Genomic DNA, 26,126 nt, shown 5'->3' on the forward strand with positions numbered 1-26,126 from the left:
TGTGACAATCTCACAGGCGGTCTGATCATGGCGACAGTTCACACAGGGCGTCCCAAGGAAGGCAGCATCGCAACGGACTTTTCGCTCTCGACAGTGAACACAGACAATGCGGGAGGGCTTTTGCCTCAGGCGAACCTCATCTCGTGGGGCCTGAGAATGATTACTCAATGTCGGGAAAGGCATAGTTTCTTTCGAAAGCAAATTTTCTACTCGTAGTCGAAGCAGTTACATATCATTCAAATATGCGCCCTACATGACCACAATGCCTACACGGGCCTATGTGCCGGACCGTAGATACCCGTCTGATGTCCTTTCCCGTACTCGGTTTTGGGCGCCTGTTTTTCGACAACAAATATCACGTTATTTGGCTGCCAAGACCTCGTCACGTTTCGACCAGGGCCAGCACAAATCCAATCCCACTTGATTGTGAAGTGGAGCCCGGACCGCATCCGTGTCTCCACACTCTCCGGTCTCGTCCTCCAAAGTCCGCCTGGGAAAAGGGTGCGAAGGCAAACACATATGTAGGAAAGGCTTGTCGAGGTGATCATCGAAAATTGGCATTGGCCTACCTACTACCTCATTTCCCTATTTCACCCATAGATTGGACCTGAATCGGTGGAAGCTGTGTTATGTTACGGGCCGTTCGAAAGAAATACATTCATTCGGTGCCTACTTACGAGAATCTCGAAGATGAAGAAGGAAAGAGAAAGAAAGAAAGTCTGCCAGAAAAAGAGGGGTTAAGTCCCCAGCAAACGCGTTGTGCAAACGACCCAATATTATGCCTCAGGCATCCTTCCACGAGACGAGGCTATTCCCAGGGTCATCCGTCACATGTTACGCGATGCTAACTGGTCACCGTTAGTAGAGCGGAATACTTGCCTGATTCCAAGTCTGGTCAACGACCTGCCTCGCAACCGTACTGTCGCCGTATCCGTCAGGCCTTACAAAGGCTCGAGTCTTTAGAGGTATCGAGGAACGGTGCCAGGTAGAGCGCCAAGTAGGTCAGTACCGAAGTAGCTCCCCTACTTGTAGGATGGTTTGTCGAACGTGGATGAATCGTGGATACGATAACACAAGAAGTACCCAAGTGTGAGCTATATGTCCCAGTAACTTAGATTGATTGATCTCGATATGTTAAGTACATGAATGAGCGTTTTTATATATACTCCTTCCACGAGTGGTAGCGTTGGTAGATTGTATATTGGTAGAAGATGCTCTTCTATCTGTCGATCGTGATACCGATCTACCATGAGCGGTCGCGTGGTGGCTAACCTTCACCTAGCCTTGTGGTGTAATGTTGGTGGCGGTACGGAAGTAGCTGGAAACGGCGCCAGACATTATCATGTGTGCATAATCCATATATACACAGGATAAGTACTGCGAGTGGGTCTGTTCACCCTGATGCTCAGTGATCAAGGTGAATTGGTTTCATTCGGTACACCCCCGCAGAGGGGGGGCGAGGTATACAGTCTGCACGTGAACAGTTGGTGGTTGCAGGGTCCGTAACACTTATATCTATTAGCGGACACACTCTCTACAATGAGAAGACATCGAAAGATAGTCGTATTAATACTATCTAAGAAAACAGAGAGTGGTAGAGACAAGGAGGAAAACATCCCATATCTCCCTAATATAGGGAAGATCAACAAAGGAAAACACCTACAAAGGAAACCTCCTATAGCGGCAGCTACAGAACCCCGGAAGAAGGCTGATTTTTCCGCCTCCTTCGACATCGTTGATCTTTACCTGACAGGTCTTCTACCTGACAAAGTAGATCGTCAACATGCAGTGACCTGTAATCTGGGGCGATCTTGCCAACAACCACATAGTGAATAGGATTCTTGTTGAGGCTTGACGAGCTTTGTAGCTGGGAAGACGAAGGACATCTACTGGGTAGATGGAAAGGAAAGAAATCTCCGTATTGCGAAGCTATTCAGAGAGGTGAAGAAGGAAAACAGAAAACGCTGGGCGTTGTGGGAAAAGGAGAAGCTGCAAACGGAGCGCTGATGCCAGAATTGAAAGACAGTCAAGTCAGGCAGAGTCCCCTCAACAATTCCCCCCTCCCATACTTAACGAACTCATGCTTACGACATCACCGGTAATGGCGCGTAATCATAGGCGAAACTCTGTCCCCAGTGTCCGATTTGTGTATATCCCCGCACGCCGGAACGGACAGATTTTCATCATTCCCCACACCTCTTACACCGAACTCCGAACTTCCCCATCCCTCCCCGGATCCCACAGTCGAGGTTCCCTACAATTCTCTCCTTTCCAGGTCTACCCCTTGCCCTCATGTCGAAACGTTGTTCTTCCAGTACTGAAACCGAACCGCAACCGCAGCGTGTTCGTCGAGAGTTTTCGCCCGTTCGACGAATCGCACAGGCATGCGACAACTGCAGGTACCTCTCTCCGTGTCATACGATGGTCGTGGGGAAAGCACCTCTCATAATAATTATAGGCGAAAAAAAGCCCGCTGTACGGGCGAGCGTCCAAAATGCTCCAACTGCGCGCGTCTCTTCCAAGATTGCTCATACGCATCTACCTGCAGCCATTTGTCCGACCCAACGTATCTGTCCAAAGTGAATCGAAATGATTGGGAACAGGTGAGTCTCACGCAGTTGGAGGTGTTTGGAGGCCAAGGACCAAATTTAATCGTCTCTAGATGACACAGAGACTGGATAATGTGGAACGTCGTCTTGCGAGTATAGACGATAAGCTGGAAAGGTAAGATTCATGAGTACGCGTAGCTTCACGCTAAAGTCAAACTCCATCCCTAGACTGCTAGAGCCACCGAGGGCACCTTATACACCCGTGGTATCTGACACGAGCATCGTCGAATCTCCTGAGGGTCGCCAAGTTAGAAGACCAGTCACCTCTGACATAGAGGAGCCTTCCTATCCTACGCTCTCTTTGCAGGAGAGGATGAAAGCACACACTTCCTTTCCGCCATTTGAAGTCAAGGTAGCCTTGATCGACCTTTATTTTACTCACTGTCACAATAATCCATATTCTTTGTTCCACGAAGGGCGTTTTCGACGCAATTTCCACACTGGACACTTGAAGGACCACCTTCTACTAGCAGTTATGGCCAGCGCTGCTCGATTCGCAGATGCACAGATACTAGGCCATGGACCCCTCGAGACGGCAACATATTTTGCAGATTATGCGTGGCAGGTTGTCAGCTTGGATTGCTTCTCGGGCTCGATGGATGCGGATGTAATCACTGTGCAAACAGTGGCTCTTCTCGCTGTATTTGATTTTACTGGTCAGCCCATCAATTTCCCTGCATGATGCTGAAGCCTTCTGACAAGTTTCCAGCCGGTGCTGAGAGACATAAGTCTGCGTGGGTCAAAATAGGAGTCGCTGTTCGTCTGGCCCAAGATTTGCACCTCATGCAAGAGCCCGATGCCGCATTGCCTGCCTCAGAAAAAGAAGAGCATCGCCGGACTTTCTGGTCCATCTATCTTCTCGAAAGACTTGTATCATGCGGTCGCTGTCGCCCTCCGGCTATCTTGGATGGCTCATTCTTGCTCCAATTGCCATGCAATGAACAGGCATGGCGTTCCGACGTGGAAGAGCAGACACCAAATCTGAACGATTTTTGTAACCATCGAGTGTCTGAAAATCAGAACTTGGGCCCATTTGCTATTGTTATTATGGCCGCCAGCCTTCTGAGCCAATGTGCACAGTATGCTTTGCAAAAGCAGCCTATTGGTTCCGACGAGCCCCCGTGGCACCCAAAGTCTGGACATGCTGCAATTGTCTCCAACATGTTGTTCCTGGAAAAACGGTTGCAGCTAAGCGAACCATTGGACGAATTTCTCCAGAAACACGCGTTTTCAGATGGAATATTTGACAAACCCCTCTCGGACTCTCTTATATTCTCACGACTGCTCTACCATCTTTGCCGATGCCTCTTATATCATCCATTCCTTCTCCGTGAGCAGACGATTTCATCCCGAGACAATATTCCCAGTGTCTTCTGGAACAATTGCATAAGCACGTGTATGGAAGCCTCTGATGAGATGATCAATCTCGTTCAGCGAGCTAGCGAAGTCGGGTGTACCCCGACTTCTTGCTTCAGTGGATACTGTGTCACAGTAGCGGCCACAGTCCAGGCTCTACAAACTACTGGCGAGATTGTTCTAGGCATATCTTTAGCTGCCGAACAATTTGACAAATGCATCGAGCATCTCGAAATGCTATGCAAATACTGGCAAAGTGCGACAGAGATGGTAAGCCAATCTACCTTAATCCTTTTTTTTTTTTTACCCCGACTAAACCAGCCGACAGAGAACGAAATTACGGCATTTCACCCATCGAATTCTCAGCTTCTGCTGTCTTGTAGATGGTAATATTCTGAGGTCTCCAATTGAGACCGCCGATCAAGAATTTCTGTGGGACCTTATGGACTACAGTACCCTTTCAAAGGCCCTTTGTGTCCCGACAAGTGAATACTCCCAGGAGGCGGCTTTGGGTGCAGGATCTTAACTTTTATCTGATTTGACCTACAGTTCCACAGGGGCGCTAGTCCATTCCAAATGGATCTTGTTCAAATAGCATTACATATATGCTTTGGATTGTTTTATTTGTGGGGGCTTGGGCACCCTAAACAAAGTCTACCAGTAGTCAATTTTTCAAAATTTAAATGTTGAGATTAGTAGATCTCAGGGAGAACGAGTCTACGAGGCAATCACAAAAGAGAGAAGAGCGAAACATTGTGCGTGTGTAGCTATCTAGAGAAGAAGGAAAAGGAGGGAAGGAGCAAGGCAGAAAACCCTGCCCGCAGCCGGCCCGCAGCTACCTTTTTAGGGATTCCATGTAGGAATTGCCGTTTTGATCAGACTCTTTGCAAGCTTGCTCCGGTTGTAAAACGGAAACCCTAAGGACCGGAAAAGATACCAGCTGGAGGGGCTGGCTAACGCCATGCAACAGTAATTCCGCCAGTCCACGAGCGGAAGCGCTTAATATCATGGCCAGGGTAGGCCGAATCAGGGACAATCAGAAGTATGTGTCTCATGCGAGATTGAGATTATAGGTATGTCTCCAAGGTAAGGCTGTGAAGCAGTATCTGTTTGTTATTTCCAGTAGAAGAGCCTGGAGAGTAATAGACTAAACGGTACGTCCTCGTTGAAACACTGGTGCGTCCATTTGAACTGTGGTTATCAAACCCATCTTCTTTCTGATAAACCCTCTATATCACCCTCCTCTATGGGATCTTGTGCGAGTATATATATGTTGAATCTTCTTCCATTGGCTCCAAAGGAAGACATAGCTTTAATCCAAGAAAGAAAAACCGGCGTTCCTGGGGATTCTGGTGACGGCTTGTTGCGTCATTATTCAGGTTACTTTCATGGGAAATATCACTGGCAACCCAAGCATGTGGATCGGAATGGCTACCGTTGGAACCAAGGAAGCAGCAAGAACTGAGTGTATTGAGTTGATACAAGATACATGAAGAAGACAAGGTCTATCTACACACAAGAAGCAGAAGGACCTTCCTGAAGGGGACCCGGTCTAACCAGATCTGGAAAGGCAGAGTGCGAGAATCGAGTCCTCACAGCTACCTTCCCTGGAAGAACATCTTCATCCAGCGCGTTTTGGAGCGCTGTGTCTGCCGATATCGCTTGTCTGATTTGGGTGGTCTAGAAACTTTGCAAGAATCCATTGCATTATGCCAATATGAATATCATTGCTTCCATCCCCCCGTCTACTAGAGGCTGTCTCATCTTCGACATCATCTTCTGCTATGAGGCAGATGCGTACCCAAGTTATGCGGCCTCAGGTATTGCCGGGATCGATATCTTACGGTCCTCCTTTGCGATACTTCTCCGCCATTTGCAAGCGCTATATTTCATAAGCTAAAAGCCCATTGGGCCTGCCCACTGTTTGGGTGTTTGACTCCGTCTATTCATTTCATATCCACTTTCCCTGCACAAATTTTGGAAAAACGAACCGAAAGGGTAGCATATATGAGCAGCACGGTAACTATTGTGGCAGGTTAATAGAAAGTTATTCGTAGAAAGCACCTGGGAATCAAGGACTATCAATATCCATGTTTATTGACGCTGGTCCCTCAGCGGCCCTATCGTCGAATTGGTTCACATGAAGTAGATGGGCTTTTACCCTGCTTCCCTGCTCCTCTCAGTGGCTATTACACATTGTGTCGGCCATTATACAAGCACTGTATTGTTTCTTTGGCAACTCCCAGTGCAGAAGCACGATATCCGGATCGTAATGATCACTCCAAACGGCTCGATTAATACAGGAGAAGGGCGGCAAAGATGCTGAATACTCCGTGTAAACTGTATTTCACCCATTACGATGTACAGCGTGCCCGACTACAACTCCATATTAGAAGCACCGTGGATACGCTTGTATTTATAATGCATTATTATGCCTTGTTTTGGTGCGGGCTGCGTGGTCCCATCCAAACGCATTGCGAAGGTTTTAGGTTACAGGAAGTTGGACTTATCCGTACGCTGGCTACATTAAGGGGAAGAAAGGCGTACGTATCATATTCCAGTTATTGAGCAATGCGAATACTGCGATCGAGCTACTAGGCCATCAGAACATGGTCGGCATGTTAGCATTCACTCGAGCGTCAAACGCATCTTCTCGCTTCCAACTAGCGGTGACGGTCTTTTGCTGAGTATAAAACATGACGCCTGGCTTTCCGTAGAAAGTGTTAGCACCTCCACCGGCAATACTATTCTTGTTCCCAGTGAAAGAGAACATGGGCAACGGCACTGGAATAGGCACATTGATTCCAACCTGACCAGCTTCAACCTCCTGCTGGAACTTCAAAGCATCAGGCCCAGAGCGTGTATAAATGGCGCACCCATTCCCGTACACGTTGGAGTTGAGTAGCGTCACGGCGTCATCCAAAGTGTCTGCTTGCAGGCAGACAAGAACGGGCCCAAAAATTTCTTCCTTGTAGCAAGTCATATCCGGCGTCACGCCGGTGATAATTGTTGGTCCGATCTAATTAGTGTTAAGCAAAATCTCGCTACTGGCTTTTCCCAGACAACTTACCCAGTTTCCGTTAGGGTATCCGTTCGGGCAGACACCTCGCCCGTCAAGTAAAAGCCTGGCCCCTTCCTTCTCTGCGGTCCCGATGATATCCTCGATTCGCTTGCGGCTGCCAGGAGATATGACTGGGCCGATATCCACATCGTCCTCGAAGCCGTATCCGACCTTAAGCGACTGCGCAACCTTGACTAGGCGATCGAGATACCTTTCCGTGCCACCAACAGTAACAAGTGCACTTAGGGCCATACAACGCTGACCTGCCGCTCCGAATGCTGCCCCCGCAAGGCCTCTAAGCGCATCCTCGATATTCGTATCTGGCATTAACACGGCATGATTCTTGGCTCCGAGATTAGCCTGCACTCGCTTGCCATTTGCCGAACCACGAGTGTATATATATTCTCCGGCACGGTTACTCCCGACAAAACTGATCGCTTTGATAGCCGGTTCGTCTAGTATAAAATTCACAGTGTCATGAGAGCCGTGGACAATATTTAGAACACCAGCAGGGAGCCCTGCGTCGCGTGCTAGCTCGGCTAGAATCATGGCAGCACCAGGGGCTCGCTCAGATGGTTTCAGTATGAGGCAGTTCCCGGTGACTGTAGCGATAGGGATAGACCAGAGAGGAATCATGGCGGGAAAGTCTTCGGGGTATTAGAGACAGATTCTACCCCCCAACAATCTATCGGCGTAGTGAATTGCAGAACTTACTGAAAGGACATATCGCCGCTACAACACCAATGGGTAGTCGGTAGCTGCGTGTTTCCATGTCTTTTGCGACTTCAAGAACCTCGCCCATCATGTGCGATGTGCTGTTACAAGCAGCCTCGGCGACTTGAAGACCTCGCATGACGTCGCCCCGAGCATCCGCGATTGTCTTACCCTGCTCCAGCGTGATGACGACTGCCAGCCTCTCAAAGTTGTCGCGAATTAGCTGGACATAGCGGAAAAGCACTTGCTGGCGGGAAAGTAGGCTGACAGCTCGCCACGCCGGGAAGGCCCTTTCTGCACTCTGAACGGCTGAGACTAGCTCATCCTGGGTAGTTTGCGGCACCCTAGTCACGACCTGGTTCGTGGCCGGATCGTGGACCTCGTACCAGGTACATGTCTTAGACGGGATCGGCTGATTATCCAGGAAGTTGGCTGTCACCTTGGGTCCAGTGTCAGAGGCACCGAGGTGTTGGCCAGTTTGCCGGAGTCGTTGAACGGCGGTTGGATGGGAGCACATGGTCGAGCAAGGATCGATGAGGCGGAACGCAAAATATTGTAAATTGGTGAAGTGGCAGGGCGGACACGTCTGTGTGGCGCAACTACTTTCTTATATGCCGCCGTTCCGAACTTGCAACCGCGGTCTATATGAGAGCCCGACCACACAGGCCCGCAAAACCTAATCTCGGTCAATGGACAAGGCTCTTTTTGCAGGAGCCGACCCTCCGAAGCGCAGCGTCCGTGGTGTGTCTCCTGACACTGTGAAAAGCGGCAGCGGACCGTGTGGCCCGGGAAGCCGCGGATCCGAACTGTAGCAGCTCTGTCTATCTAATAGAAAAATATGTCGGAGACTTTCCAATCCTGATGTCATACCTATCTCTTTTTTTTTGCAGTTATGCTTAGTGAACCTCCCTCTCATCGTTATTCGCATTGTGGAACTCGCCGGGCTTGGTCCGGGTGTACCGTCCTGCTCGGAAGTAAAAGATGCTTTTCATAAATCTTTCAGGCCCCTTTGTTGGTGTGATGCTGACTGGCTGGGGAGCGCTTGTCTTGCGCGTTGGTAAGCCAGAGCGGTTTGAAGCCGAAGGGGGGTCGTATCTACCCCCTGATCTTTTGACCCGGCATGAGGGTGCCATTGCCGTCGACATCAAGAGTCCATCTAGAATTCCGCTTATTAAGGAACTTGTAAAAATCGCTGATATTCTCATTTATCATTCCACCCTGGCGTACGAGAAAAGCTCGGCCTTGGTCCTCATGATGTCCTTTCCAAGCTGAATCCACTAACGATCGTGACATGCATGACAGTCTTCGTGTGAGACGGGCCTTATATTGGTTAGCCATGACATCAACTAGCTTGGTGTGTCCGGTGTGTTGTCCCTGCTTGGCCTTGCCGACGAGAAACCATACCCGACGGCGAACCTGTTCGGGTATCTCGCTGCCTGATGCTTGCATGCGGAAACTTGAAAGCGCTCTACTATCGCGTAACAGAGTGGGTATGGTCAGGATGTTCAGGCAAATATAGTTGATGGCGTGGCCTGTCTATCGACGATACCTAGGCTAGGTATCAAAACACATATGTGGGAACATCCACGAGGCAACAATGGCAACAACACCCTTGATGGAGGCTGCCCGTATTTCGACTGTTAAGACGGAAGAGGGGCATTATATAAGGAGAGCAGTATAATCCCCTGAATGGCCGGTCGGATGCTGATGACACCCCTGCCCCCCTCCGCTTTTCTCTCTCTTTTCGCCGGCAGGGGTGTTCTGCAGCCGCAAGTCTTTCAGCAGTCGCTCAAAGGCCTGGGAACAAAAGGACGAGGGGCTTCCTGGTCCAAAGGAGAGCCGGGAGCACTGGCCACATCTTCGAAAGCTGCTTTTAGCTCGTCTCGAATCTAAAACAACGAAACAACGACCAAATAGGAAAGCACCTTCGATGGCACGGTCGCTTGCTGTACGCCAGCGCTCTCCCAGATTGAGCGAGAGAGTTCAGGCTATTTACAACGACCTGCCGTATCCCTAGATGAGTCTCCAACTGGTACAATTGCAGTGGGAAAATTTAGGTACTCAAGGGATGGCCAATGAAGGGGTAACTGGAGCTGGATAGACATGCCTAGTCATACCCGTGGGGCCATAGGGCGAGCAGCTGCTATTTAAGTGGATAGGTCATGGGGCAGGCGAAGAGATCATCTTTCCAGTTGATTCCCCCTGCCAAATTGTAGAATAGAACATGTTTGCTCTTGACTCCTTTGCCTCTACTAATAACCAGCCTACTTCGTCGCGGACCTTCCCATTCTTTTCAGAAGCAACGGAATTCACTTGGATCTATCACCTTAGTCGACTGGAGGAACCTTGGAAGAGCTGGGTTCGGTCATGTCTCATGTCCGAGTTTTGGGGGTAGGTGAAAAATGTTATTCGGGAAAGGTACTTCCTAATGTACGTTTCTCTAACACTAAGAGAAATCTATTTCGAGATAGTCAGAGTTGAGTAGATATACGAGGAACGCAAATACTCCGTATTTTGAATCCTACAGTTTGGCTTTCTCGTTCCCTTGCAAATAGTCGTACACCGCAGAAAAATCCAGACCGGCGTAACGCTTATCACCCTCCAACTTCCCGTATATATCGGATGCAGCCTGAGACAACAGCAAGGGCGCTCGTACTTGCTCAGCTGCCGTGATGGCCAGTTTCAGGTCCTTGTTCATTAGAGCACTGGCAAACCCGCCTTGGTATTGACGGGACGCGGGAGCAGCTTTGTCCACCCCTGGAACAGGGTTATTAACCTCGCTAGCCCAGTTGCGCCCGGTTGCTGAATTTATGATGCGTGCCAAGATGAGCGGATCTAGGCCCGCTTTGACTCCGAAATTCATTGCCTCCGCCGTAGCCAAATTGTTGATGGCTAAGAGATAATTGTTTGCTAGTTTCGCCGATAGCCCGGTTCCATGCTTCCCACAATGGACGACGTTTCTGCCCATCCGATTCAGAATTGGTTGGACGCGACGGAATGTATCTTCAGTGCCGCCAACCATGAACGACAGTGTTGCGGCCCTTGCACCTACAACACCGCCAGACATAGGAGCATCGACGAAAGTCCCAAACCCAGTGCTCTCGAGGATACGGTGAATCCGCCGAGAAGTTACGGGATCAATTGTCGAGCAATCAATGATGAGTCGACCGGGTCGCGGGCTTCCCTTGTGGACGAGGAGGGAAGTGCACACCTCTTCCGCTATAGCCGGGTTAGGAAGGCAGGTTATTATGGTATCCTATCAAAAGGGTTACTGATTGATGACTTCAACTTAGGTTCGATGTCTTTCGTACTGCTCTTTGAGAAATAAGCGCGAGATTAGGAGCAGTAGTAACCCTACCACTCGCTTCTTCTACGACCATCTCCGCAGCGGAGATGTCAGTGTCGTAGACGAGCATCTCATCACTTGCGGGCAGCCTCCGGTGCAAGTTCAGAGCCATAGGCCCTCCTGGCCCAATATTTAGTCATATTTTGGTAGTTCAGGCCTCTGAAATTCTCCTACCCATGTTGCCGAGGCCAATGAAAGCCCAAGTATGAACCTGCTTCGTCGAATACAGTCAGTACAGCCGAAATAACTTGCGAGAAACAAAGTACCAAAGTACCTCGTCCTGTGCTGCCATTCTGGAGCAGAGTGTAATCTATCTTCGTCGCATGAAATTGAGGTGAGCAATCATGCATTCTATAAGGGATTCTCGAAAGGAGGGCGTAGCTTGGTAAATAACGGTTGAAATCGGCTGTCCAAAACTTGCCTGTGCTTGCCTCCTGTCGAACCGAGCAAGCTCCGTCCTAAATACCGAGGTATTTCTACCCGAGGAGCGGAAGTTCAACAGCTTCAGTGTGCCGGTAAATAACATTACATAAGTCGAGGCACACCGGACCGCATCCGTGTGCGGGCCTTAGGGAGGATAATAAAGGTAAATTCTCGGTTTTGCAGGTCCCAAACAACTTCCCCTTCATCGGATCGACATGATCCCGTGTTCCACAAGATCACCCTCGTCGGGCCGGCTCATCTTTGACAGCAGCTCTTGGTTGCTCTTTGGGGCGCGGGGAAAATTGGAGAATAGAACTCACTCGCGGCAAATGGGTACCGCATATCACCGCCACGCCTCGCCCTTCCTCTGGTGCTCGTTTGGGTCGCCTGAAGCCTCAATATCAATTACGGACTAATGGGCGGTCGGCCCCGGTCCGTCCTACATCAAGCGTATAACATCCCAAATTCATATTTAGTCGAAGGTAGTGTGCCATCTGAACCCAGTCATTTAGGTCCATGCCATAACCGGCCATGTACACAGAAATACCGTTCAAACCATCATCAATCCTGTGCGAGGGCGTCCGATATCGCAGGCAAAGGTCGCGGGTTGCCTGTAGTCGCTGTCGAGAACGCAAGGTCCGTTGTGATGCTGCGCTCCTGGGATTGCCCTGCACGAACTGCCGCCTCGACCAAACTCCGTGTAAAGTACAACCCCATCAGAAAATAATACGGTAGGTCCAGACTTCTCCATCTACGGATATAATTGTTAACCCTGTTGAAGAAATTCTAGGGGTTATGCCGCTTCGTCGCAATATCAAGCTCTGTTGCCTTGCTACATTCAATCGCCAACCCACATCTCGAACGACGACCTGGCCTACATTCGGACCAAAGGTGCCCTGCGCCTGCCTAGTCCAGTAGTCCGTGATAAGCTCTGGGCTAGCTATTTTGAGCTTGTTCATCCAAGCTTTCCCATTCTCGATCGCAACAGAGTTTTGTGCGCACTTCAACCAGACAGAGAGGTGCCTCAGATCAGCCTCCTGCTTTTTCACAGCATTATGTTAGTTGCGCGGCTGTTTCTGGATGCTTACGAGCGCCGGACCACCACACCTGCCATTCTTCGCTCTATGTTCGACAAGGCGCGTCTGCTCTATGTTCTCGGATGGGAAACAGACCAGCTTACATCCTTGCAATCTTTGCTTTTAATGAGTTATTACCCCCGTCAAGTCGATGAACCTAAGGGCCAAATCTACCTGATCTCCCAAGCCATCTCCTTGGCTTACGCCCTTGGACTACATCGAGACCCTGTGAGCATTTCTAGCTCTCCACGTGCAATAAGTCTGCGTAAGCATCTATGGTGGAGCATCTACATCCGCGAGCGCATTTTGACCCTTGACCATGGCTCACCATGGATTATCGACGATCGTGACCATGACGTTCCTATGTTATCGCTGGATGACTTTACTGAGTTTCCCTTGTCACCATCTCACAAGCAAACAAGGTGGTCCAGTCCGCAAGATGAGGCAACTAAACAGCGCCAACAGGCTCAAATCCTTATCGAGAAGGCAAAGTTGACCGTCATTCTCGGCCGTCTCATCCCAATATCGACAGGCCCTATCACCTCTGATGCACCATTTATCAAGAACGGTTGGCCGCGGGCGCAACGTTGCGCGAAGGGTGTGGAGGGACTTGACAAGATCAGCCGTGATTTGGACCGCTGGGTAGCCGACATGCCCCTCGAGCTTACCTGTATGCGCGACAGCCATACGCAGGCAAAGGAAAATGGCGGTAAGACTGTGCTCCAGAATTACGCTACGGTGTTGCTGCTATATTATGTTGCACGCAATCAACTGGCTGCCTTGCACTGGCTGCAGGTGGCCTCGCCCTCTGGTGATGCCCCGGAGAATGCGACCAAGAGCCTATGGTCAGCCACGCGACCAATCATTAGCCAATTCGAAAGCCTTCAGGAAAACCAGATGTTAAGTTTTGTGCAACTCAGTGGGCCATCCATTATCCGTCCTCTTCTATTATGTGTCCTACTCAACCACCACACGCCATTTTGGTTGAACCCTTTCCTTGATACCGAGCATATCCCCTTGCTGTTCAGTAAGATTGGGGACAACGACTCTTACTTTGCGCGTGGCGCCTCCTACCTACAATTCGGCACCGACCAGTCTCCCAACTCAGCACCTACCGACACGCCAATTACAGCATGCACACAACCTCAGACAGGCTCAATGGCTCATAACGTCTTCGATGATATATTGGACAACTTTCCTACGGACCTTGAGGAATTGCCGGTCGGTATTGCTCTATCCGATTTATTGATCGACTCTATGCAGGGCTCCGAAAAGGCAACATGTGAATATCTCCAATAACATGATTATCTACTTCGTATGCAAATACCCTCATGCATGGAGCTAATGCCGATCGCTTTCGAAGATGTGGCACCGGCTATTGGACGCAACGTGCGCGAGAAATTCGTCAAAACGTATCGGAAGATCTGGTCGAGTTGTGCGTATTCCACCCGGCGGAAGAACCCCTGTTCGTGGGCCACGTGACTGCCCTCCCTCTGCAGCTCTGCTTTTCTCCCCAGTTCTCTCCTCCCTTTTTTTTTCTCTTCTCCTTCTCTCTGTAGCAATCAATACTACCGTATATCTGTTTCTCCCTTTTGCCCTTCTCTCTTGACAAACCCGAATGTTGAGACTCTGAGTTTTGTCTTGGTGGTGCAGGAATATTCCTGGGCCAGAAGAAAATAGAAGATAAGTACGCAGGGAATTCACTGTCAAAGAGTAAGGGACAAAGCCGGGAGCAGCTGACTGGGAATCTCTCCACTATGCTGCTCTGAAGGAATGTGACTGCATATAGACACTTCTGTCGCTACGTGAGGACGGGCGGGCTTTCAAACCCGTAGAATGCGTCCTATATTGTACGTCAACAAGACTATGTACCTGCAAGTGCCGTCTAGAAACAAACAATTTAGTGGTTTCTATGTAGCTTTCTTTACGCGTCCTTTTACCACCAACGTTTAAGCTTCTCTCGAAACGCCATAACCAGTCGTACGTAGGTCCTCACAGTTGGTAGTGCGGACCTAACGCCTCACAGAATCAATGAAGAGCCGTTATAGAGCCGGTTTCTTAGCAATCCGCTTCATCATCCATTGTTGCCCATCCAGGTCGTGAGAGTGTTTCGGAGAAAGCTCCAACCAGGTCAACTCTGTGCGGGACCTTCCATCGACAAAGCCCCGCGGATATTCGGGATATCCGCCGCGTCGAGAATCAAGAGGTTTTAGCATAAGATCTGATGTATGGAGCACAGGAATCACGCATAGTGAAGTGTATTTCATGTAAGAGATGTATGTGGTAACTATAAGCCGCGCGATTACATGTTGTGCAGCATGGACCCATAAATCACAGGTGCGAGGTTCGTACTTAATCCCTGTCGAGATTACAGGGTTATGAAAAGCGCTGAATACTGAGTGGGAGCGAGTGTTGGCCAAATCGACGTGAATAAGATTGACAGGACTTGGCTTGACTATATTGAAGCTAAATCAAGCTGTGTAGAAGTAATGTAGAGAATTCAGGGGGCTACTATGCAGGGGCTACAGTCAGCCCCTGATAGTATGTTGAGGCTGCTGAGCTTGATAGCTGCTTGAAAGTCGAGAAGCATCTACGTTGGTAGATGGAAGGAGCGAAATCTCTGCATTGGCTGAAGCTATTCAGAGAGGTGAAGGGTAAAAAAGAGAATGCTGGGCGTTGTGGGGAAAAGGAGGAACTGCAAACGGAGTTCTCTCAACATAGTAGCAGGTCCCACAGAACTAGCTTTGATCGGTTTTCCTTCATGGGGATCGCAATCAATGTCTTCGGACTGCCCGGGTAGGCATGCCGACGGAGGTCAGGATTGAGGCATCATTTGATGCCTTATCCTGGAAACTTCAACAATCCCAAGCAATACCTTAGACACTTTCTTCGGGGTTGCTATGGGCTTTTTGTCTCTGGTTAAACCCTTGAATTCTGGTTGACAGGTCTCCCATAGGCAGCCGAATGGGAAAGTCCACGCTTAGCAAAAGGAGAGATAGAAAGATATACCAGCCCAGGAATGCGACAGCAAGTAGCAACCCGCCACCAACGTGCTCGCATGTGGCAGCCGTGGCAGCATCACCATGCGCTAGCGCAAAGAATGCTGCTGAAAGACAAGCCACTGACTCATCGATTCAGCAATGGATACCTGCGGTCGGGAATCGTAAACTTACCGGTAGGAATTAGTGTAAGAAACACTGTGAAAAAAACCAAATTTGTTCGGACACTAGCGATAGCAAAGAAAAAAATGACAAGCGTCATAGCAACCAGAAAGAAGCCGAAAGTAGCGAAGAAACCAGGTTCTGAGAGACCCAAGGCAGGATTATGGGGATTCGGCGAATATTCCGCAGACGCCCCGGAGTTAGGGTTTATTGCGGTGGCATAGGTCAGCCAGAAGCCACCGAACGTGAAGAAGACAACTGTCGAAAAGGTATTTCCTGGACATAGTATATGACTTATGAACATACATAATGTAGGCTTGAATCACTAGATCTTACCGAGAACCCATTCTCCAATAGCGCCAAGAAACTGAATAGCACCTCCGACATAGAGGAAGCAGCCTCTAATACACCGATTAGTATGACCAGATAAATCTCATGAAACGCCAACTTACAAATTCGCCCCACCCAGACCACTGGCGCCTTGCCAACCCAGCAGCGTCATGGAATGTGCGGATGCACAAACGAGGAAGCCCCCCAAGGCTACAGGCGTTGGATTGCCAAATGTCTGCCTAAGCCTACCCTTCACACGAGTCTCAGGGGAAAGATAAAGTTGCTCAAGGAGATCTGCAGGTATCTGGATGCTTCCCTGCGTGCGAGTTTGCTGTAAGGTGTCGACATGCGAGTCCTTGGTAGATTCGGCTTTTATGAGAGGCATGTTGTCGACTTATGAGAATATGGAAGAGGCAGCAAGAGGGTCAAGGGACTCTGGCTCCGAGCTATTTGGACTGACAGGTATGGGTTAAATTATAAAAGCACGATGTAAGTTTACAGACTATCTTGGGTTCCAAGGCTGATATTTATCTCTTTTTGTATTGCCGGAACAAAATTTGCGGGGTTGCAAGCCTGGGGTGACCTTTGCCACGGAGACAGTCCGGCTCAAATGATTGACGACAAATGCGAAAGCAGAGAATCATGAAGATCAGCAGTTACGATATCAACGTTGTAGTTGAAAATTTAGACAGACGAGATAAAATAATCCTGTTGAGTGCTGAAACCCTGAATTGGGTCGCTGTAGAAAAATCGGGATTTAAACTTTGTGGGGGAGGGACTGCTACGGTGTAGTGGGCCTCGAGTGTTGCGAGTCTGGGGTAAATTTCTCTCCGGCTACGGTCCGATCTCGATGTCGAACAGAAGAGCGCAATATTGATCCTGGGTCAAAGCTCTAGCCAGGCAAAGTGGGACGAAACCATTAGGGTAAGTGGTCCACCTAGGGTAATAGGGTAAAAGGAGTAAGGGCTTAGAGGGAATCTACAGAAGCCAGAATATTGGCGGTCAGAGGTCAAATGTGAGCGATCTCGCCAAAGCCCACTCATAGACTGTCGCACTTCAGTGATGACTGGTGAGGCTACGGCTTAGAGCCCCTGAATATACCGTGGGGAAAAAGGGAAAAACCAGTTGAGGGTTGGGGTCAGAAAGAGCCTGGAGATGCCGAAATAAAAGTGAAAGTAGATTAGAAAAAGCGTTGATCTGGTGGTGAGAGTTTCGCGCCACAAACAAAAAGGGGGGGACTTAATCGAGGCACATGGCGCACTAGATCCCCAAGCCTAGACAACAAACCGACTAGTAAGACAGGGATCAGATCTTCAAAGCGGAAGGCCCCCACTTTGCACAGCCCCGGCTAGCTGCAAGAGCGGACCGCTTCCGGTCCACTTCGAACGCTTCTTGAGAAGCAAAGCTGATATTTGCTTAAGTGTCTACCGGCAAAGGTCCTGGTCGGACCGTATCCGTGGGGTTTGTTGGCGATTTAGAAACCGAGGAAGAGATTCTCGGATAGAGTCGGCCGTTTTGCTCGATTACATATATACTTCTATATCGATTGTATACAGCAAACAAGGTCACATTTTCGGCAGGCATTATCGGGAAAAGAAAACATATACCAACATGGCGATGCCCGGTGACATGGTTTCCAAACATACTCTCTCACCTACTCAATTCTTGCCGCGAGCAGCTGCCATTGAGCCAGACGTAAGGGATTATTACCTTGACTATTTTTTCGATTGTGATTTCTGAGTTTCATACTAGGCTACTGCGATCTACCACGTCAACCTCAACGGCCAAGTCGAACGTCGGACGTACGAGACTTTCGAGCGCCGAGCCGCTGGTTTGGCTTATTACTTGAAGCATCATGGTAACAAGCGGGTTGGGATCCTGGCTCCCAACACGCCCACATTTTTGGACTCGGTTTTTGGTACTGGGGGTGCAGGAGCCGTTAATGTTGGTAGGTTAATGCATGAATCTTGTTCGATATACAGAGCTCATTATCTATAGCTATCAATAGCCGCCTCAAAGAAGAAGATGTTAAATACATCTTCGAGCATTCAGAAGTCGACTTAATTATCGCGGACGTTCAATACGAACCGCTACTCAAATTCTTCAGGAAAGATCATCCATCCGTTCCTATAATTATAGACACTGACACAGGACCCGAAAATGGACCATTCAATGAGGCCATCCGAGAAGGCCTTCATCTCGATTCCCGTCAGGGGAATCTTGGATGGGCAGGGCTTCAGGCACAGTGCCCAAATGAAGACGAAATGATAGCATTGTCATACACAAGTGGTACAACCTCGAGGCCTAAAGGAGTGATTTACACGCACCGTGGTGCATACCTTGCTATGTTGGGAAATCTGATCGAATCCGGGCTCAACAACTCCTCGGTTCGCTGTGGATATCTTTGGATATTACCCATGTTTCATGCAATGGGTAAGAATCCCGCCGTGTCGTATTTTCTTTCCTGATCTTTCTAATTAATCTATCTCATAGGGTGGACCTTCCCTTGGGGTGTCACTGCTGTGCGAGGCACCCACTATTGCCTGAGGAAGGTCGAGTATTCCAACATTTGGAAATTGCTACTAAGCGAGCCGATCACGCACTTCTGTGCAGCGCCGACGGTTAACACGAACCTTTGCCGTCACAAGGATGCCAGACGTCTCTCCCGGCCAGTACAAGTTGTTGTGGCAGCTAGCCCCCCATCCGCAGTTTTATTTAACCAGATGACTGCGTTGAATTTCTTACCGGTGCATGGGTATGGCCTAACGGAGACTTACGGCCCAGCTACCAAGTCATATATTCCCCCAGAGTGGGTTGGCGACTCGGAGGGAAAATATACTTACCTGGCTCGTCAAGGGCATAGTATGATTACTGCCTTACCGGTTAGGGTGGTCAAATCTGAAAGCGACCCAGAGCTCATTGATGTTGCCAAAAATGGGGCTGAAATCGGAGAAGTCGTTGTAACAGGCAACCTCTGCACCAAGGGTTACTACAAAGATCCTGTGGGCACTCAGAAACTTTTCGAAGGAGGACAATTGCACACTGGCGACCTAGCAGTGATGCACCCTAACGGAGCAATTCAAGTTGTTGATCGCGCCAAGGACATCATTATCAGCGGTATGTTTCTTCCCGTGCAACGCGCCGAAGGAAAGTTGTCTAACCTGAATTTCTGTTCCCTAGGAGGGGAAAACATCTCATCCGTTGCAGTTGAGAATGTTCTCATGAAGCACCCTGATGTGATCGAAGCTGCTGTAATTGGCATCCCTCATGAAAAATGGGGCGAGACCCCCAAAGCATTTATCACAACGGTTCATGATTCCGGCGTTGAAGGCGAAGACATTAGACAATGGGCGCGCGAGAATTCTGAGATCGGTGGGTTCATGGTGCCTAGCCAAGTGGAGATTGTGCCGGAGCTGCCCAAGAACAGCACTGGAAAGATGCAAAAGAAAGTTCTGAGGGAAATGGAGATGAAGCGCCGCCACCGTGTGGCAAATTTGTGAATAGTTTCTGAATATCGCTTAGCTAACTCAATAAATGCTGTTAACTTTGAGTATTAGACCAGACGCGGAGAGTTTCGTTACGGCTTTGTTCATATGGACAAGAATAAATCACTTACGGACTGCCATACCTTTCGTCGTGTTAGCATGCTCATGTGGAACTTGCTATGTATGGAAAGAACAGCACACCGTCCCTCCGCACAATGATTGAGATGCCTGGTGAGAACCAAGGGGGTAGAAGGTAAAGTAGGCTCAGTAACCAGTTTTGCAGGCACCTCTGGTAAAGATATATCTTTGCTTCTATCTTCATCCTCAACCACCACATCATCTTCACCACCCTCTAGACCACCAAAGATGCCTTTCTGGGTCGTAGACTTATGTTTGGTCTCTCGTTTTTTGGCCTGTTTCTTGTTGGTAGCTTCTAATTGGGTACAGCGATGCTGGAGAAAAATGTGGCGATGGACTACTTTTATAGTCATCCTGTAGGTCTTCTCAATCTCCTTTTTTGTTGGTGAAGAAAGAAAAGAAGAAGAAGACTCTAGACCTTTTTTGATCCGAGATTGCTATTTTGTGAATCTTGAGAGGGTCCAAAGAGTATTTGGATCACTATCACTGCCAGAAGAGAGTGGTCGCTGGGAGAGGATCTCCAGAGGAGGAAGAGAGTCCAGGTGCACATTTAGCTTTTCCAAGACTTTATTAGCATCAAATGGTGCTAATCCAGTAGCCAAAAAGCTATTCTGTATAGTGGAAGACTTAAAAGAACCCATTCTCGCATCTGCGATTAGTTCTAGGAAATCTTCCTTGTCAACGGTGTTAACTCCGTTCCGCACCAAAGTTGAAACCGCTCCTCCATAAAGTCTCTTTAAAACCGAGAAACAACCCACATCCAAAGGCTGTAAAAGATGAGAAGCATGCGGAGGCATACAGATTGCGATGATTTGGTGTTCTTCACATATTTGGTCAAATTCAGGTGTTAAATGACTCCCATGACCGTCAAGGACCAGTAAGCAATATTTTCCCACTCTTGTCCCAATATTTGGGATAAAATGATGTTTTAGCCACCATAAACCAATTGTATTGGTAGTCCAACCATTTGGGCTCATAGTTAGACGAGCTCCTTTTTGATTTAAAAGGAGGTAGGGTCGTAAATGCTCTGGGAATCGGTTTCCTTTGAAAATGAAGAGTGGAGGGAGAACAATTCCAGAAGCTCTTATACACTCAATCGAAGTCACCCACTCACGATTTCCGGCTTGCAAAAGTGCTCTTTTTCCATGGTATTCCGCTGAAGTGATAATCTTTTGCGTTGCGCCAACCCCCATGGCAAAACCAGACTCATCAAAGTTGAAGATATCGTCTGAAGCGATACCCCACTTTTCCATCGTCCTTTGAAGCAAATCAAACCATGGTTTAATAATTCGAGGGTCTTCTGAAAGAGCTCTCTGATAGTCGTATTTGCGTGAAAGTCGAGTAGAGAGATTTGGGTGTCGTTTGACAAAATGAGAAGGCCAATTAATACCAGTGGTACAGGGGCCTTTTTTCCGTGCACTAAGTAGAAGATTGGCCATATCTCGCAACATAGGCAAAGTAAGAGCTGCACCTCTTGAGTCCATATCGAGTAGCCAGTTTTCTATCGATTGCTCTTCGATTTGAGAGAAAATATGGCCAGATGGCCTCTTTTCAGTAGCAGATTGGCGCCCATTGATCCGGGCCTTCAAAGTTGAGACAGGTATCCAAAATGATCGTGCAGCAGCTGCAGCAGAGGGATATTTGCCATCTTGTATAGCTTTTATAGCTAATAAAAGGCGACCCTCCTGCTCTGTCAACTTTTTTTTATCAGAGCGTTGGGGGGGCATTGTTGTTGTGGTTGAAAAAGATGGATTATTATTGAAGTGGGTTTTTGATGGGGTCGCTCGCGCGACCGTGGATCACGTTAAAAAGCGCGAATAGGGGTAATGGAAATACAGAGTCATTGATATCTCCAATTGGTCGGATACTATACGGAAGTTGACAGTTAATCATCTTTCGAACAACGGTTTAGTTAGTTAACTAGTTAAATAACGACGCCGCGTAAGAGGTAAGTGCCCAAGGGACTACGCAGCTAGCGTTTCTATGGCATAGCAACACTGACAACAATGCAGGCAACATTGAAGTCAGCCTCGCCGCTGATTTGGTTATTCTTGGGCTGAAATTTGATAACACTTGCAGGTGCCAAGAGACCGTGGTTTCAAGAAGATCGAGGAGAACCAATCGTGCTATACCTGAGCTGAGCTAGGATTGGTCTGGGCGGTGGCCGTGCGTAATAAGGGTGAATCTTCTCACCCCATCTATTCCGCACTCACCTTTCTCACCCGCGGTCGCGACGCTAAAGCGGCGCTCACCCTGTTGAAATATCACGTTTACTGGGATAATCATGGGGGCTGGGATCACGTGCATGCCTATGTATCCACACCCACGAAATTTCGCGAAATCTCACGTGACCCCCAGGATATCTGAGATATCTGACAGCACCCACCCATTTGACCCCCATCCCGCGCAAGATATCTGACCGCAGATCAAGCCTGCGAAATCTTGGCAGTAATCCTGAAGCCAGGGATAGCTTCGTACGCGCCCTTACGGGGCTATGACAGTACCTTACGATGAATCAAGGGGGGGGGGGATTAGGGATGATGGGGATAGGCGGTAGGAAGGGTGGTAAGAAAGGCAGCTGGTTACTGTGTGAATTCCACGTCGCGTTCCTTCCTCTCTTGTCATTACTCCTACCTACACGCATCTCATCATCAAGAGAAAGAGAGAAAGAGAGAACACTATTTCGAACCTAATCAAAAATGGCTTTATCATCACCTTCTACTCCCTGCTCCTCTCCTCCATCATCACAGACCCAGGAGCTAGCGCAGATTGAGCTCCAGGACCGATTAAACCTCCACAGCATCAAGGCCCTACACTACATGCGAAGCCAGCGGCCTAAGAATACATCAAAGGCTTATGTTAACAAGCATAAGGAATGGCAGGTAAAGGAACACCCTTGTTGTCTCTAGTTCGTACGAGATGCTAAACGAGATGCTACAGAGCTTCTGCAAAAAGCAGGGTTTCCCAGACGGCGAACTAGTCACAGAGAAGAAGCTTGTCTACTTTCTTGACACTGAGGTTCTTAATCGACCTCTTCGGTCCTCTCAATATAAGAAGGATCGTACACGGCCAGATGGATCAAAGGTAGAACAAACCCTGGGAAGCAATTCAATCACTCAATATATCAATGCTATTGTGGACCTCTGGAAGTTCCAAAAAAGCATTGGTACGAATAGCTTCCCTAACCCCCGTGGATATGCTGTTTCCGCCTTGATGACTGGCCGACTACATAAGGAAAGCGAGCGAAAGCGCGAGCAGTATCTTGACCGAGCTGCAGGCACCCTGCAGGATGGATATTCCAAGGATAAAATCAAGGACTTCGTACGATACTGTTGGCAAGGATGGCGAACAAAAGATCTTAAGCATCGAAAGCCTCAAGCTCAGGAGTCCTATCTTCGCACGGCCGTGGATTTCCTTTTCAGTCACAATATGCTCCTTCGTGGAGAATCGCGTCGGCAACTCCAGTTTCCTGACCTGTTCACTATCTCCTTACCCAACGAAGGACCGACCCCCTGTTGGCCAATGATCATGATTATGAATAATGGAAAGACTAACCAGTTTGGCCGCTTGCAGTATATGGGGGTAATGCGCCATCAGGATCCTCTCCTTTGTACGATGAGCCAGGCGGCTTTTTATCTCTTTTATCGCTGGCAGATAGTAGGGGAGTCGCCGCCTCGGTTTCAGAGCCGGCCAGAGTGGTATAATTTCCACTTCTTCAAGGGCTCAGATCGAGAGAAGCCAATCTCGTACGAAATCCAGCTGAAATGGGCCAATGAGGTCTATAAGGCAATCAATCTCTCTACCGACAAGAAGACACATGCAGGCCGAGCTCAGGGGACAAAACAAGCCGAGCTAGAAGGTGTGGAAGAGAACCAGATCCGCCGTGCTGGTCAATGGAATCAGGATGCCTTAACTAACTGCTATCTGACGCATCTGCCGCGGAAATTCCTTCGTTCTATGGCTGGTTTCCAGCCCGATGCAATTGGGAACTACTATCTTCCTCGAGCAAAAATTCAACCTCCAGATTCCCTCGTACGAGCTCTCTGGCCATGGATCGATCAGTGGCTTGCCTGGTTCCAGTCCAACGATCCTACAAATGAGCCACCTAGCGGGGCTACTAGTCAGGAGCAGGAAGACCGAGATGATATGGCAGCCCAAGGCTTTTTGCAGCTACTGAATCAACTACGGATCATCCTCCTCCAGGACTCGGTTCTCCTACAGGCGCAATTCCCCCGGCATTCAATGTGGGATGATCCTATCTTTGCACGAGAAGACTATACTGCATTTGCAGAGCAAATACGGCAGTCCCTTCTTTGTACGGAGACCCCTCAGGAGATTCAGCTCCGGCAGACGCTTCCTATTATTGCCGACCGTCTTAGTGTCCTCCAGAAGGATATCCATCAGGCGGTTGATCTTCATGGTTATCAGGCTCATGAACAGCTTAGAAAGATTTCTCGCCAGCTTCATGATCTCCTTTCTGGTCACGTTACCTTTGCCGTACGAGCCATGGATACCTCTATTATCGAAGCGCGGACACCAGACTCGGACTCATTCACACCGTCTTCTCAGCTAGCAGCATGTCTATCGGAGGCATCATCTTTGCAGCCTCCTGTAGATAAGCAGCAGCTTCTCCCACAGGGGATCGATACTCCCTCCTCTTTATTATCCCCCTCTCGATCTCTCTACTCGCTCTCTCGTACGATACAGACTGTGCCGGAGGTCTGGAGAGAATGGACATGTGGGTTAGGTGCAAATCCATCTGTCCAGTCATTAGAGAGATCGTATGGTGCGACCTGGCGGCCTTCCTCTCGCGAAAGGGTCATGTTTTGCCGCCGAAAAGTTATCATCGACGAGATCTACGCTAGATATGGTAAGGGCCTGTCTCTGGACGCAGCTGTTGAGGAGCTAGAGCTTGTACGGTGCAGAGGCAAGCTTTCGCTTTACCAGCTATCTCAGCTTCTCTCAAAAGCTCGCTAGCGACTCCATAGTGAATTGATTTTTGATTTTCTGCCGGCAGAAGAAGGAGGGGGGATTGGAATGTAAAAACAGCCCTCTTACAAGGTCAATACAGAAATCTGACCCCCATTCCATGGGTCATGTATTGAGGGCTTGGCGGTTTCGCCATAATAACGCGCGAAATTACGCGGCAAATCTGACCCCCATATATCCTCTATATATCTGTTCACCAGTCTACCTGTATCTTACACAATCAACTCCCCTCAACAACATGAACACTGAAGCATCACTTATAAATCAACACACCCGTTTCTCACCCGGGCACCCGACTAGTGGCCGCATTTAAGCCACATGTTACGCGCGGTCAATTTTCAAAAAGCCTCGTTCTTTAAAACAGCGTTGGATCTCACCTTAGGATGAGTGTGGGTGAAATGGGTGAGAAGTCTTTAGACCGGGGTGACCGGGGTGAGAACGGGTGAGAATTCTGGCCCTTGCTGTCTGTGCTACTGACTTATGTAGCACTAAATGCCAGTGTGTGTGAGAAAGAGACAGAAAGAAGTGGAACTTTTCCATTGAACATTTATTGAGATTATTCATATTTTGGTGCACTCTAGGCATCTTTCCAGCTTATAGTAGGGTTGTATCTATGCTAGTCTTACTAGTAATATACTTTGATAGAGTACATGGCTTCTCCGATTCTACAGAGGCAATTCCTATTTGGATGAGATGAATAGCTCGTGGTGACTTTCCCCGCGAAGAGTTCCCGCCAAAGCCTCCCACGTTGGATTTGGCCCCCAATTTTCGCCCACGGTGCCGTTGAAGACGACGCAGGCTTAAACCCCGCACTCGACTGCAAGACGATGATCTTACAACTATATACAGATGAGTAAAATGAAACTTAAAAACGTCTGATAGTGTATTGGCTGAGAGGCAATGCGACAACGCCATGCGACACAATATTCACTAACCCGATGCGTTCTCTCCCCTTTCTTCACTTTCTCCCACTTATCCAGTGACTAAGCCTATTTTGGACGAAGGAAAGCAAATTATGAGTTGCAAAACAGGCATATTCTGCTCGGATTCGAATTCGTCGTTAGTCGGCGACTGCGGGTGGCTGAGAGGTTCAGTGAGGGACTAGTGACTGCGTGCTATCTAATACGCTGTGTTAATGACTGGACACACTAGAGATCAATGAGAAGTAGTAAGTTGCCCATGCCTGTTACTAGGTCGCTTTGTTCTATAGTATGTAGTAGTAGCTAGGCTATGAAACACTAATTCATACTGGTCCACGGTTTAACCCGCACAGTTAGGCTGCTTTAGGTAAGAGCTTGTCTGAGATCATAGTACTGTAGATGGAACTGACGTCTTCGTGACGGTCCCCTTTTAATAAAAATCTTTCAATAACACACGTCATCTGGAACATCTCCTTTGATTTATTGTCCTTTATTAATATCGCTGTGAGGTAACTAGT

At 48.7% G+C, this 26,126-nt stretch overlaps 6 protein-coding genes across 6 annotated transcripts; 3 read left to right on the plus strand and 3 right to left on the minus strand.

Moving 5' to 3' along the window:
- Positions 1-6,567: 6,567 nt before the first annotated feature.
- Positions 6,568-8,326, minus strand: N7532_000250 (CoA-acylating methylmalonate-semialdehyde dehydrogenase; the record flags this gene model as incomplete). Its single annotated transcript, XM_056612754.1, has 3 exons — positions 6,568-6,984; positions 7,036-7,673; positions 7,741-8,326. Coding segments are annotated over 3 exons (1,641 nt in total), but the record flags the coding sequence as incomplete, so codon positions are not given.
- Positions 8,327-10,261: 1,935 nt separating this feature from the next.
- Positions 10,262-11,378, minus strand: N7532_000251 (3-hydroxyisobutyrate dehydrogenase-like protein; the record flags this gene model as incomplete). Its single annotated transcript, XM_056612755.1, has 4 exons — positions 10,262-10,959; positions 11,099-11,206; positions 11,261-11,297; positions 11,361-11,378. 4 exons carry the CDS (start codon positions 11,376-11,378, stop codon positions 10,262-10,264), a joined length of 861 nt encoding a protein of 286 aa, XP_056479979.1.
- Positions 11,379-12,564: 1,186 nt separating this feature from the next.
- On the plus strand, positions 12,565-13,884 carry N7532_000252 (fungal specific transcription factor domain-containing protein; the record flags this gene model as incomplete). Its single annotated transcript, XM_056612756.1, has 1 exon — positions 12,565-13,884. The coding sequence occupies one exon, from the start codon at positions 12,565-12,567 to the stop codon at positions 13,882-13,884; it is 1,320 nt and encodes a 439-aa protein (XP_056479980.1).
- Positions 13,885-15,461: 1,577 nt separating this feature from the next.
- On the minus strand, positions 15,462-16,461 carry N7532_000253 (uncharacterized protein; the record flags this gene model as incomplete). Its single annotated transcript, XM_056612757.1, has 4 exons — positions 15,462-15,706; positions 15,759-16,022; positions 16,083-16,147; positions 16,199-16,461. 4 exons carry the CDS (start codon positions 16,459-16,461, stop codon positions 15,462-15,464), a joined length of 837 nt encoding a protein of 278 aa, XP_056479981.1.
- A 1,226-nt stretch (positions 16,462-17,687) lies between these two features.
- N7532_000254 (uncharacterized protein) lies at positions 17,688-19,576 on the plus strand (the record flags this gene model as incomplete). Its single annotated transcript, XM_056612758.1, has 5 exons — positions 17,688-17,771; positions 17,829-18,024; positions 18,075-18,509; positions 18,570-19,193; positions 19,257-19,576. 5 exons carry the CDS (start codon positions 17,688-17,690, stop codon positions 19,574-19,576), a joined length of 1,659 nt encoding a protein of 552 aa, XP_056479982.1.
- Positions 19,577-22,618: 3,042 nt separating this feature from the next.
- N7532_000255 (short-chain dehydrogenase) lies at positions 22,619-24,676 on the plus strand (the record flags this gene model as incomplete). Its single annotated transcript, XM_056612759.1, has 1 exon — positions 22,619-24,676. One exon carries the CDS (start codon positions 22,619-22,621, stop codon positions 24,674-24,676), a length of 2,058 nt encoding a protein of 685 aa, XP_056479983.1.
- Positions 24,677-26,126: the final 1,450 nt, after the last annotated feature.

This window comes from Penicillium argentinense (assembly GCF_028826775.1).
Source record: "Penicillium argentinense strain IBT 30761 chromosome Unknown utg000001l_segment0_segment0, whole genome shotgun sequence".
In the NCBI taxonomy this organism is placed as follows: Eukaryota; Fungi; Ascomycota; class Eurotiomycetes; order Eurotiales; family Aspergillaceae; genus Penicillium; species Penicillium argentinense.